The sequence below is a fragment of the Silurus meridionalis genome, chromosome 6 (assembly GCF_014805685.1).
Source record: "Silurus meridionalis isolate SWU-2019-XX chromosome 6, ASM1480568v1, whole genome shotgun sequence".
In the NCBI taxonomy this organism is placed as follows: Eukaryota; Metazoa; Chordata; class Actinopteri; order Siluriformes; family Siluridae; genus Silurus; species Silurus meridionalis.
The window spans coordinates 16,976,630-16,991,242 of record NC_060889.1 but is presented as its reverse complement, the minus strand read 5'-3'; the positions used below and the strand labels follow the sequence as shown (position 1 = coordinate 16,991,242).

General features: G+C 36.1%; 1 protein-coding gene across 1 annotated transcript in view; it reads right to left on the bottom strand.

The window, feature by feature from the left end:
• The window catches only part of stim2b (stromal interaction molecule 2b), a 51,248-nt gene that overhangs the window by 15,443 nt on the left and 21,192 nt on the right, over positions 1 to 14,613 (bottom strand). The window contains exon 2 of the mRNA XM_046851645.1: positions 4,099 to 4,229. Coding sequence (XP_046707601.1) covers positions 4,099 to 4,229 — 131 coding nt within the window. The remainder of the gene's footprint in view (positions 1 to 4,098; positions 4,230 to 14,613) is intronic.

The window sequence follows — 14,613 nt, the reverse complement described above, 5'->3', positions numbered from 1 at the left end:
TACCCCTGACATTGCTGTGTATGTTTTAAAGTTTAATAATGAAAAATATATATATAATAAATGCACTAAACAAACTCTACTATGTTCCTGGGGAAACTCAAGATTGTAACTGTTCCGCACAGAAAAAAATTTGCATTTACGTGTGTACCAAACCAAAATCCCTGTACCAAAAAAATTTGATAAATGTACATTACACCCTAATAATGATTATAACCTATTAGAAAATTTCACAGTGAAACTCACATGTATACACATGGCACACAAAGAGGTTTTTGTCCTGTGCAGATTCCAGATGAGTTGCAGATTCTCAAAGGCTCTTTCTTTTTGTCACGGTAATAGATGTATAATGGGAACAGCTCCTCTGTGTGTGTGTCTGTGTGTGTGTGTGTGTGTGTGTGTGTGTGTGTGTGTGTGTGTGTGTGTGCCAACACACACAATAACCAGTTGAGCTTCCAGTTAAACAGTTATCTGTCTGTATCAGCTGCTCTCTCCCTCTCTCTCTCTCTCTCTCTCTCGCTCGCTCTCATTTTCTCTTTCATTCACTGTTTAGTTAATAAGATATGGTATGAGTTTCAAACATTAATAGATCAGAGACAGAAATCTGTGTTGGAAAGGTAACACAATGGCATTATCTGTAACTATAATTGTTTAGCACTTCAAATATTAATTTCTGTAATTGGATTCAGATTTGAATACAAAGTGTGTATGGTTTGAATCTAAGACTCCATAGTGTGGACTCTACCACTACGTCCGGCAAGGACTAAAAATAAGAACTGATTTATTATTCACAAAAGATAAGTATATATATTAACCTACAGCAATTAGCAGAATATAACATATTAAGCAGACACCTTGAGGAACGTTCTGCCTGGTACTAAGGTGGAATCCAAAATAAAGTGAAACAGATCAAGAGTTTCAGTTAAAGTTCACATTACACATCAAAGTAAAAAAATGTGACCTATCTGAATTTAATCATGACATGGATGTTGGTACCAGACAAGCTGGTTTGAGTATTTTCAAAACTGCTTATCTCAAAAGATAAGATTTTAAGATCTAGATTTTAAACGGAATGGTAAAAGAAAATGCAGCTTCTTTGTCTAAAGACTGAAATATTTGGGCTGGTGAGGTTTTTAAGATGTAGCTGAATGTTTGCTGTCTGCAAGCTTCACCTTCAAGCTTTGCATGAAAGTTAAAAACCTCATCCTTTTGCAGTTTTATCCCGTGGGGTCCTAGTCCTGGTGCAAACAACTAGTCTCACAATCCTAACATTCATATCTGTATTTGTTTTGAAAACACAATCTGTTTAACAAGACTAATATATCATATAAAAAAAATGCATCTGCATATTAGTGCAAGTTCTTAGAAAAGTAGATTACAAGAAATGTCTATATCAATAACCTTCTTAGCTCACACTATATCTGTGTTATAGTCTTGACTGTTAAGATAATCTATATTTAATGTTCCACCGAGGCAGCTGGACTTTCCTACAGATCAGAATTTTTATATTTCAGATAGATTTAAACAGTTGTTTGTGTTTCAACGTTGATTTTGTAATAAAGCGAGTGTGCTTTTAAAGCTATTCAGGTTTCCTCGGAACGCTGACACACACATACACATTGCACACTCTGGAATTTGCTGTGGTATGAAAGATGACACCGTGTCCCACTGGCTGCAGAGGAGGGAAATGCTTCAATCTCCCATGAGGCCACTTCTTAAAGACGATTCCAGTGGAGACGATCGCCACTAGAACCTTTTATATATATATATATATATATATATTTATATATATGGAACACACACACTCACACACAAGGCACTTCACAGTTTTAAGCTTTGTATTTTGGAAGCATATCAACAAAGGATTTTTTACCCATGCATTCCTTCAGTCTCACACACATACAAATTCATACACACACAGAGTATAGGTGGAAGAAGGGCTTGCAAAGTCTTGCACCTGCCATGCCCAGCAACTATCCATAGCAACACTTAAGAGAAAGAAATCACACACACACACACACACACACACACACACACACACACACACACACACACACACACAGACAAACAAGCACACTATATTGCACGACATACACAGTCAAACTAATACCAAAGTGTTGGGTGGGGCAGCAGTAAGACCTTGCCAGAGAGAAAAATCCTACAACACAAAACCACAAATCTTTTGTTGAGTGTCAATCATTTCTACGTGGCCTGATGACGTCATGCCAACCTGTGGAACAGCGGGAAGAACCCATGAGTTTCTGCTTAACAACACACCTGTTGAACCAGACTGCGAACATGCTACATGGGCTTTGCTTAAGGGCGTTGTGTTCTTGAGAGCTTAAACTGACTCTAATATTAGTTCTTTTTTTGTGGGTATGTGCGCGTGTGTGTGGTTTTGTGTCGCATTTCTGAGAAAGTACACTCGTGTAAACGCTTGTAGTTAGATCATTATCAGACTGTTTTTTTTTTGTTGTTGTTTTTGTTATTTCTGCAATCGGCTTGCACTTGCATCTGGTCAGCAGATGGAAGCTTACTTCTGTATCTTGTCATTTAACAGCTCTGTATGTCCAAATTGATTTAAACCGTCTCCTAAAGAAATACATGTGAATGTAGTGTGCTTTTAATAATAATTGGCAAATTGATTCCAGGATGTTCCTGGTACTACTTCTACACTAAGGCTATTTCATGAAGGCTGAGCTAAGTTGAAGAGATTGAAGGATGGGACCTATCCACCCTTTAACCCCTAGGTGCATAACTTTAGCTGACCTGTGACCTGATTTTGTTTATGTGCACGGTTAAATACAGTGTTTACAAGGCAAGCACTGCATTGTTATAACTTATTTTTATTAGTAAGCGTAGTAGTAATAGTAGTATTTGGTTATTGTTATTTATTAACATTTTAATGAGAGGTAACACTAGGAATTATTTAAACCTGAACCTTTTAATGTACACACCACATTCAAACAGTTTGAGTGTCTGTTCAGAAAAAAATGAAAGAAATCGTTTTATTAGAATGATAAAAAGTTAGATATAAGTATAAAATATTCTAGATGATCATCTTTCTATTCAACTTTTTTTAATCAGCATCCCTGCCTCTGGACTTCTGATCAGAAGATCATGAGTTCAAATCCAACAAGCCGCCACCACTGAGCTCTTAATCCTGAAACGCTCGGATGACAATTGTACGTCACACATAAGGGCGTCTACCAAATGTCATAAACGTGAATGCAAACTCAAACATGTGAGCACTATATGTACGTTTAGCTCCCTTTCTCTGTTCATTACTCTTCATTACCTTTACTTCTTTTTGTCGTCCCCTCTATCCTTTTTATTTATTTTTTTTAGCTTTTTTACACTCTTTGTTTTCTTAATTTTTTTTTTTTCCTTTCCTTCTTCTTATTTGTTCAGCTCATTGCAGGCACTGTGCATTTCATTTAGTAAATGTCTCCAAAAATACTTTATACCCTTTTTCGCTTTGAACATATAATCAGCTGACAGAGTGTCAATTTATATTAACCAATTAATGTAACATTAACATTTTAAATGATATTTAATTTAAAACAAGTGATGTCAGTCAGTACTAGGCAACATGTGGACAAGAATTGCTATGCAAACACCTATACATTTATGTCCAGGTTATTATGAAGTGTGCACAGTGTGATGCAATAGCAACTAATTAGAACTGAATTCCCAAATTATATACACTCATATAATTCTGTATGCATGGCATGCTGTATAATTCTACTTCATAACTATTAAAACTATTAACGTATTGACAAATATTATAGGGTGTCTGAATAAAATACCTCTTTTTGTTTGATCAAGACTTTTAAATGGAGCTCATGTCAACAATCAAGATCACAGCAGTAGGTTTATATTGTTTTCTATTTCGACACTGAAACCTGGCAGATTCTGGAAGTTTGATGGACAATGTCATTTTAACAAAGAAGTAGGTAATAAATACAGGCCAAAAAAATGAATAATGCTGAAACGGCCACACACGTGGTGTCAAGGCAACTATAAACAAGGCCATACGGTTAGGAGTGTAGAACTGAACACATGATTGTTAGCAGGACATGCATAACAGTGCTGCCTGACCTCCACACTCTCGTTGACTTCGATGCCGCCATCGTTGTCATCATCCAGCTGCTTGTGGATGTGACGCAGTGCTTCAAGGCTAAAGCGATCAGCTTCGTTTATGCAGGGTGGGATGACAGTCAGGCAAGGATCTGTAAAATTTAAAAGAACAGACAGGAGACGTCACTTAAAATGGAAAGCAGTAGTGTTCACACAATATGATAAACAAATAACGGAGATAAATCGTATTTCTGCATTGATTATTGCTAAATTACTGCTACGTAAAAGCAATTTTATATTCAAATTCCTCTAGTCAAGGTCTCTTTTAAGAAAAAAATAATAACATTTCAAATACTTATTTCTAAACATAATCCAACTCCTTATTTACATGTGTACCATAATTATCTGGATCATTATATGGGCTTTGTTTTCAGAGTTTTCAGGTCCGAGCTGACATTATTTATAACCCTACTTGTTTTTAATGTTTAAGTGACCGGTCAAACTGGATGATAATAATATCTTTTTAATAATGTTGAGTTGTCATTTGCACCACAGTAAAACACGCACATACCCAATGCTTCGGGAAGCTCTACTTTAATAAAATAAAATCAAACAGAGTTTTAATGTTGCCTTTTCACAATTATAAAGTGTAGCACAGGGCTGCATGTTTATCATGCAGCATGAATTTTTCATAGAATGCTGAATGTACTGTATGTGTGCTTGATGTAGGATCTGTTTACAGCAATGATCTTTCACATGTCTTGGCGCACTTCTTGTGTTACCTTCTGTTGATACGATGAGTGGTGCTGTGATTTGATTGGATGGGGACCTGGACTTATTTAGAAACGAGGTTGAGAAGAAGTGAAATGAAACACAACGTAATAAATGCACAGTACACAGAAACCAAAAGTATTACAAAAGGGCCTAAGAATATGTGGAAATACAAAGTATTTCACAATTAATACAAAGAATAAGTCACACACTACACATCTATGGAGAAGTTCTGTGAAGAGAGCAGGCGAATTTCGCCTGCATAGATATCGCCTTTGTTTTGCATGGTAGCTTGCATGTGTTTCCCTCTGCTTACATAATAATACCATTTGCATAGCAGAGGTCCCTCAGCAGAATCATTTGCATTGGATATTATTTACATAACAATCGCTCACCCTCACCGAAAGATGTTTTGAACACAGTGTAATGTTGTGAATTAAAAAAGTTTTAATGTGCGTGTGTATTAAACATGACTATAAAATGTTTTTGCTGCATGTTATACGTGTCTTTATTATACACAGTCGTTCGTAATTGAACACTGCTAATTAGTATCAATCAGAAAATTGTGTTTGCACGTTATATTAGTGATTTTGGACCATGGAATAAGTTGTTGGTGCTTTGGTTTTCCAGCGTTTAAAAGATGGTGCCAAAAAATTCATTAATAAATCAAATAAGTGTAGAAAAAGATGAGGAGAATAGTCACCCTAGTCAGAGCTAATAGGGAGCCTTGTGTAATTTAACTAATCACGTTTTACACCTGTGGTGAGCAGAAAAGCATTACCTTATAACCTTAATAACACATTAAACATTGAGGTAGATGGGACCACACAGAGTTAGAATATCAATATCCTGTTGTGAAATGCTGAATGCAGCAGAATTGGGCATCACTGACAGGAATCCAGGAATGGTGGGGAGAGGTGTTTTCTTGACAAACAGATAATACCAATTGAGCATTGTTTGAAAGCCGAAGTCTTCCTGAATGAAACAGCCCCATGTCCCAAATCACAGGTCATCTCAAACTGGTTCCATGGACCTGACAATGAGCTCAGTGTACCTCAGTGTTCTCTCTCAAAATCTGAATCCATTGAAGCACCTTTGGGATATGGTAGAATAGGAGATTTACAGCATGAATTTGCAGCTAACAAACCTCCAGCAATGCGACGCAATTATGGACCAGAATGTCAAAGGAATGTTTCTAACACCTTGTGGAATTCATGCCATGAAGTACGGAGGCAGTTCTGAGAAAAATCTAGAGGCTTGCCCAGTAATAATACACGCTAAGAAAAAAATTATCAAAAAAGTGGACAGTAAATGTATATAGTATATAGAATTTGCGAACACGTGACCATAACACCCTTATCTAAGAGTCCACACACTTTTGACCACACTGTGTGTATCCACTCATAAGTACATCCTTAACTGATACATAACTCTGTCTATTGTATGTTATAAACTGTTTACATAAACTCATTGAGTGATTTATATACACATGCTTAATGTGCATTCATCAGAAATTGTTACACCGTGTTTACATACCCCATTAAAAGATTTACAAGCATTATACAGTCTTAATGAACAGTCTGAACAGATCCTTTCACAGACAGATGCTTTCCATTAACTGAATACTGACAGTGAATCTATTTTCAGTCAGGCAGAATGAAAGAGCTTTCTGCTTTGTCCAGTGTGTTTGCTATCTGAGTAAGTACACAGCGGAGAGACCCACGCAAGAGGAAATGACACGCATGGGATAAGATGGTAAGCAACACCATGTACGCAAGAGAGTGGGGGGAAAAAGTGGGCTAAATTTAGAACAGAGTACTATGAATAGAAATGGAAATATATGACAAAAGCTGGCTTTCAGGATGTGGTTTAAATAAAAATGCTGAGCAAGCAGAGAGAAACAGTTCTGACAACCAAGAAAAACTGTGTTTAGTAATAATTGGAAGGTAATGAATAAACCGAAAAAGTTATAAGCATGGTTATTATTCTTAAGGCTGAGTCATACCCAAGTGTTTTTAGGCACACTCCAGGAACATGTGTGATTATGTGGATCTTCAGACCCAGCTAAATGTTCTACATTTATACTGCCAAAATAAAAAATATGATAAAACACTGTGACCACAAAGTCTTTCCTCAACCTTCATTTGTGAACACCAGAGGGATTTTTTTCTCACAAATAAGTTGAACACTTGATTTGATTGGGAAATATTTGTATACTTGTATAAATAATAAGTACATTTATTAACCTAATCTATATTTCCAACATTTTGAATGGAACTGTAATTGGGCTGTTAAAAGTAAACAGTTTTGTTTAAAAAAAAAAAAAAAAAGGTAGTGGGTGTCCTAGAAGAACCCCAGTCCTTCATTATGAACATTTACCTCCAAAATCACCAGAGAATGTCAGGAGTCACACTGAGAAAAAAGAAGGCAAGTTGCTTTATTAATGGGCTGAAGCCGATACTCTGGCGGGTAATCACTGCTTGGTAACATGTGTACCTTCTAATTATCCTGCCAAAAAGGCCAAGGCTTTTTCTTTCTTTGTTTCCTTTTTCTTTGGAGAAACCTGCTTTGTGTCTAAAACGCATGGCTTTAAATATGCACCTCTGTCTCTGAGACATAAAGAAGTAATAAAATTAGGTTAAAATGATGTTGTCTATCAGCAGCTCTTAAAGGAATGCTCCACCACTGTTTATTGTAGCATATGTACTACCAATGCAAGCATTTTTCCTCACTCAATTATAACTGAAGTATAAAAATATTATGATTATTATAGTAAAAGAATTAATATTCCAAATGTAAAACTAAAAAACAAAAAGTCTTACACTAACTCTTGTCTATATTGCAAGTATAGACTTAAGTCATACTGGTTATGCTGGTTTTAAGGTTTTATGGTGAATATACTCCATTTTGGAGAAGAGGGGTGAGGGTTGACTAAAAATGGGGTTCTTTGAGAAGTGAGTGGCAGTGCAGTGCAACATAGGCATTGTTGTCTAGCTCTAACTTTTATAATGGCTTCTTTTTGAAACCACGTTTGAAAGGAGAATAATTTTTGTTTCGGTTGTAAAGCAAGAACAACATTACTCAAGAGTGGCGTAATTTACCCTACCTATGACACATCCACTATAAGGACAAACATTTGTAAACACCTGACTAAAATATATGTATGTACTTTTTAAACATCCCGTTCTACATTTAGTTCCCACTTGTTTCAATAACCTCTAACTAGATTTTCAAGTGTGATCGTGTGTGTGGTCTGTGTTTCAGGTTCTGATGTAGGGGTGAGGATGCCTGGGGTGCAGTCAGCATTCCAATTCATCCCAAAGGTGTTGAGTAGGGTTAAGGTCAGAGTTCTATAGCCAGCAGCTCAAAATCTTAAACTTCAACCCATGTACAGCATATCTTTATGGAGTTTGCTTTGTGCACAGAGGCATTGTAATGCTGGAACAGGTTTGGGTCTTCTAGTTTAAGTAAAAGGAAAATTGTATGCTGCCTCTTCCAAAGACATCGTAATTTTGTTCCTCTAAATTTGTGTGCCAATACTTTTGTCCATTTAGTGTACAGTATATAGAGTTTTGTACATGAAGAGATGCTTCAACACCAACTTACTAACGCTAACATACTAACACTCCTGACTTGTACTGCATGGACAGATTGTTATTAACAAATATTAATTGTAATGTTGCCTGAGTGATGTTGATGGTTAATCAAGAACAGTTTATTCTTGTCCAACATTCCCAAGGCAGTCGAATTTATAATTGAGCTTAACACAGCCGGTCATCAGTAAGCAACTATCAATGCAAAAGCCCACACCTGCACTCAGTCAGTGACCTACACTGCGACATGCATCACAACATGTCTAAGAGGCATGGTGCATATGTCTAATGCCAGACTTACAGTGCTAACAGTGCTCAGGTTTCATCCTCTTCTCTCCCTCATCAAGTCCAGCCACAGGCCTCCGGAGACCCATCACCCTCAGCTCATTTCATCTAAATTAAGCACAATGTAAGGCCTGCCTAGACATTTACCATTTAATTCAGTGTCTGGCAAAAAGCAGGCTTGTAAGATGACACACTAAGACACAATGCACTATTAAGTGAAGTGATTTAACTCCTAAATGTTGTAATAGCTGTGAATCAGTATATGAAAGACGAATAAAAAAACAATTATAGGTTACAGGAAGGCTTCTTATTGCTCCAAGCTACACAAAGACCAAAAAAAAAAAAAACCTTCTTGCATAATATCTGTGCTGTTCAATTTTTTTTTTCCTTTGTCTCCAAAAAAGGTGCACTGCTGGACAACATCAGCAGGACGCGTCTAATTCTCTGCTCAGGATCCAGCATTAACCAAAGGAAAGAAATGACCAAAAACTGTCTTTAAATCCGGACAGAATCCGTAAGCCAGGAGCCCAGACTTCCAGAAAAGGAGAAGCAGCTAGACCTTGTACAGCAGGAATGTGCGGATCGGAGATGAACATGAGCTGACTGCGGCTTAATGCCAAAATGAGCGGAAAGAGAGATGGAATAAAGAGCAAAAGGAAAACAACGGCTTAATTAGTGTTAATTGTACCTCAGTGCTGAAATGTAGACATGCTAAATATAGTATAAAACACAAAATATTTGATATTGATAGCCTAGAGTTAACAATATACACAAACACCTCTACCCATAGGCTATACTCTTGACATGCAATAGCAGTGGTTTTTTTTTTTTATCAATATTTATTTTTAATTTATTGGAGGGATGAAGTGAGTAATTAGACCAAGGACAGTAGGGCAGAATAAAACAAAGGTATTTCAGTAATCAATATGATCACATTCATTTAAATCTGAGTTGGTTTTTGCAATATATATATATATATATATATATATATATATATATATATATATATACACACACAGTACAGACCAAAAGTTTGGACACACCTTCTCATTCAAAAAGTTTTCTTTATTTTCATGACTATATAAAGTTTCAACTCCTTCAAGACTGTTGGAAGACCATTTCAGGTGACTACCTCTTGAAGCTCATCAAGAGAATGCCAAGAGTGTGCAAAGCAGTAATCACAGCAAAAGGTGGCTACTTTGAAGAACCTAGAATATGACATTTTTCAGTTGTTTCACACTTTTTTGTTATGTATATAATTCCACATGTGTTAATTCATAGTTTTGATGCCTTCAGTGTGAATCTACAATTTTCATAGTCATGAAAATAAAGAAAACTCTTTGAATGAGAAAGTGTGTCCAAACTTTTGGTCTGTACTATATATATATATATATATATATATATATATATATATATATATATATATATATATATATATACACACACACACACACACACACACACACACACACACACACACACACTGTACATATATACTGTACATATATTAAATCAAAAGCATAAAATCACAAGCTTACAATTTGTTAAAGAGGATAACTTTAATTTGGCTACTGCGTCAAATTAATTTCATTCTAAGCGTCCATGGTTAGTTTCAAATGCTAAGCAACAGTGCAGACAGCACCTAATTATTTAACTACAGACATATTAAAATAGAACAGGTTCTCAGTTTGGCACTGAATTTTGAGGTTGATGCAAATGAAGCATAGAAACTCTGGAACATTCATGCAGATCTGAATAAGCAAGTAACAGGAGGCCAAAGGTGTGTCAGTGAAGCAGAAAGAACCTCCACCACTGGAAGTCTCATTCGGCAGCTATTTCGCTCTTTTCTTCACTACACATTCTTTCCTCACTTTTCTTCAGTGAAGAGCGAGCTTCTGCTGAAATAACATAAGAACTAAGCCATAACCATATAGAACTGTAAGGCAATTTGATTGTGTGCTGGTTTTTGGCACAGCCACTACATTTTCTTTCTTGTTTTTTTTTTTTTTGCAGTAATCTTTGTAAAGTACACTGACATGTCTTAGCATGAAATCACAAGTTATTCTGAACACAACATGTATCAGGACTTATTGAAAATTCTACTAGGATAGGATACTAGAATACCCAAACCTGCCCCAGCATGACAATGCCCCTGTGCCCAAAGCTAGTTTTATGAGGATATGGACTACATGGTTTGGAGTGGAAGATCTTGAGTGGCCTGCTAAAGATCTTACCATTCAACAGCACTGTACCATACTTTACTAATGGCCTTGTGACTGAATGTGCACATATCTCCACAACCACACTCCAAAATCTAGTGGAACATCTTAACAGAGTGGGTATCATAACCGCAAAAAGGGACTAAATGTAGAAGGGATGTTCAAAAAGCAAATATGAATTCTCAGAATTGTGTCATAAAAGTGTAACAAAGTAGCTTTACAGACACAAACGGAGTAAAAATATACATTTAAAATGAAAAATGTCTCCCTAAAACTTGAGCCCTATAAGTTTAGATCTTTATTTATATATTTTCAAATACATTTTGAATTGTATAATACATTTTGATTCAGGTTGATATTCACACATGCTCATGAACATCACAATTTACACTTTTTCAGCACCATTCTGTGTAAACTCTTGAGACTGTTGTGTGTGAAATTTCCAGGACATCAGCAGTTTCTGAAATTCCCAAACTTGCCCATCTGGCACCAAGAACAATGGCACTGTTAAAGTCACACTTTTTCTTTATTCTGATGTTTGCTGGGAACATTAACTGGAGCTCGTCACCTGAGTGTATACACTGCCCTGCTGCCGCATAATTGGCTTAAAAGATGAATGAATGAGTTCCTAATAAAGTGGCCAGTGAGTGTAAACACACATTCAATTTAGTGTTTTTGTTGATATCAAATAGTGTACATTAATCAATATTTCAAAATGAATATGCTCAGAGGTCTAGTTTGAAGCAGAAAGATGATTTCAGAAGTTTGTTTCATTGCATTACCCCAGTTAGTGTGAACAGGCAAATAAACAACATGGCTGCAATAATTACTGATTTACATTATAATTAAATTAATACTTTAAGTCAATACTTTAAGTCAATAAATAATTAGCTAATAGAACAAACAAATTCAGTTTTTTGTTGATGCATTACTACTACAGCAAAATCTCACACTTCAACATAATCCACTGTAACCTTGGATTTACATACACTATTAACATTTACGGTAATAACTCCACAGAAAGCCTTTTTTTTTTTTACAATGTTATTTTCCAGGCCTTGCGCTTCCTTAAGCAGCTCTGGCGTGACAGGAAATAGGATGTCTCTCTACTTGCTCTAAGTAAACAAGGCCATTCGGGTTAGGACACAAATCACTCTGGAGGTTTGTCAGAATGAGTGCAAGTAAAGGAAAAAAAAAACACATCTATGTGTTACTAAAGCAAGTAGGTCTTTTTTTCCCCTCAAACTGAGTTCTACAATCATGTAGAAATTCCATTATTCCATATTAAATGATATGGAGTTATTGTGGAAGATTGTGCTGTAGTTTTCTCTATGACTGAATCAAAAAAAGGTAACAGCTGATTTATATCATCTGACTGTTTACCTACAGCTGAACTATGGTCAGTATTAATAAAAACCTACTCCATATATATTGTTCGTCCAAAGTGGTTAAAACTATTAAGGTAATGTTTAATTGTAAAAATGTGATGTGCCTATTTACAAGGGCTATTACACAACTATTACCACCGTGGGTAAATGTTTATGTATACACCTAGTCAAAAATATGGGCCCAGACCCAAAAAAAGCTGTACACAGTGAAATTCACTTGTGTACTCTTCTTGTACAAAATAGTAAAGTTATGATAATGATTTAAATGTTCTCAGCATTTAGTATCTATTACTATTATCTAATAGTTCAACTCATGCTCATTTCCTCACCAAGGATTTGTTGTGAAGACTATTAAAGGCTTAATATTTTGGCCAATTTTTGCTCAATAATTTGCCCAGGTGTTTAGTCACTATCTCGATATATATAAAACAAATAAAAGCCTGTGAACCTAAAAAAAAGTGCACCAAATCTATGATAATTCCAGCTCCTAGGCCAGTTTAATAATATGATGTATAAGTTTGCAGCTCTGCACTCTGCCTCACAGCATCTGGTCACATGAGGCAGTCCTTATTAGCACAAACTGTGTGCCTAACCAATTAGAACCATGAGAACGGTACTCTAAATACTCACACACTCATATGATGCCTGTTTCTGTCTATCAGGCAAGTGCACCTTCAGATGACTTCATCAACCCTGTATGTCATTTCCATGCCTCTAAACGCAGCTATTGAACATTTGACAACAGCCATACAATCTATTAAACATTTTCAACCAACATCTAATGCTGTCTTATAAGTAAGTGTCTCTACACTTCTACCGGAACTAAACTTCCTGTATATGATCTTTGACTTTCTTGCAGTCAGGAAACACTTCCTCTGTAGTGTGCCCCGTGGCCATTTACATTGAACAAGTGATCACTAGAAGATTCTGAAATAAAATCATATGGAAGCAGATCTGCATGTGTGTGCATCAATTTATAGGAAGGAGAGCTACATTATCCTTACCTATTATCATTATTATTAGTATTACTAGTAGTATGGTTGTGAATTATTGACTCAAGGTCAGTGTTTGATCACCTCTATATGAGGATTGCTTTGTACGTATTTGATAATTCAGTTTGTGTACATGCAACTGGTCTCACTGCCCTTGTCTTAGTCCTTTTGTTCTTCATTGCTGGTTACTAGTTAGGTTAAGACCTTCAACAAACTATAATGAATTTGACAGTACCAGACACGAGGAAGCACGAAGTGGTCATCTTTTCATAGGTACACATGAGTGGAACTCAGACAAAGGCTACATTTAAGTCCTCTCAGAACACACCTGTCTCGCTACAGTGATGTTAACAGCCTAGGAATGATTTATAGTGTAGAATAGACACCCACTGCACACAGAAAGGCTACTATTACAAAAGGCCTTAATGTGTCACATTTACAGAAAGGAAAGTCATGTTACTTGTCCTAAGTTACAGTTAATGGACATATAGATTTCTAGCCATACAAATAATAGGACAGTTATTAGTATAAAAAAATATGGATTACGAAGATTACTAGACTAATTCACAAAGCAGAGCTTCACCATAAAGGTGTGAAGACTGTTTTTCTACAAACAAGATGATGCATCACATTTTATAGTGTTATGATTTGTTTACTGAATATTATGATACAACATTGTGGCAAATGTGAATTATAAATAAAAACTTTAAATCAGCTGTTACAGATATTGGCCTATATATTCCCCAAATTATTTGGCAGCATTGAGTGGTTATTTTTTTCTTTTATATTTAGTACCTGGACAAAGTGATTTAACCAGGAACAATAACATGCTTTACTTTTAATGCAGCCATTATATTATGACTGCAGATCTTTTCTTTACACATAAAGCGTTGTTTTTTTTCTGAAAATCAGAGACGCCTCTATATACTGGATTTAAATTCTGGTTGATGTCTCAGGGTAGACATGGTGGTTCTGCAGATTCTGATCCTCAATGTAGAGCGGCAGTCTGTTTATTTCATTCATAAGCTCTTTTTTTAAATACAGTGGAACCTCGGGTTACGAATTTAATTGGTTCCGGTACTTTATTCGTAACCTAAAAAGTTCGTATCCCGATACGCGTGTATAGAGCGTGGGTGGCGATAAGAAAAGAACCGACTTGCCTGTGATTTTTTGGTGCGCGACGTTTATATCCCGAAATTTTGTTCGTAACCAGGGGCAAAAATTTAGATGAACTGCGATTCGTAACCTGAATTATACGTATGCCGGGGCGTTCGTAACCCGAGGTTCC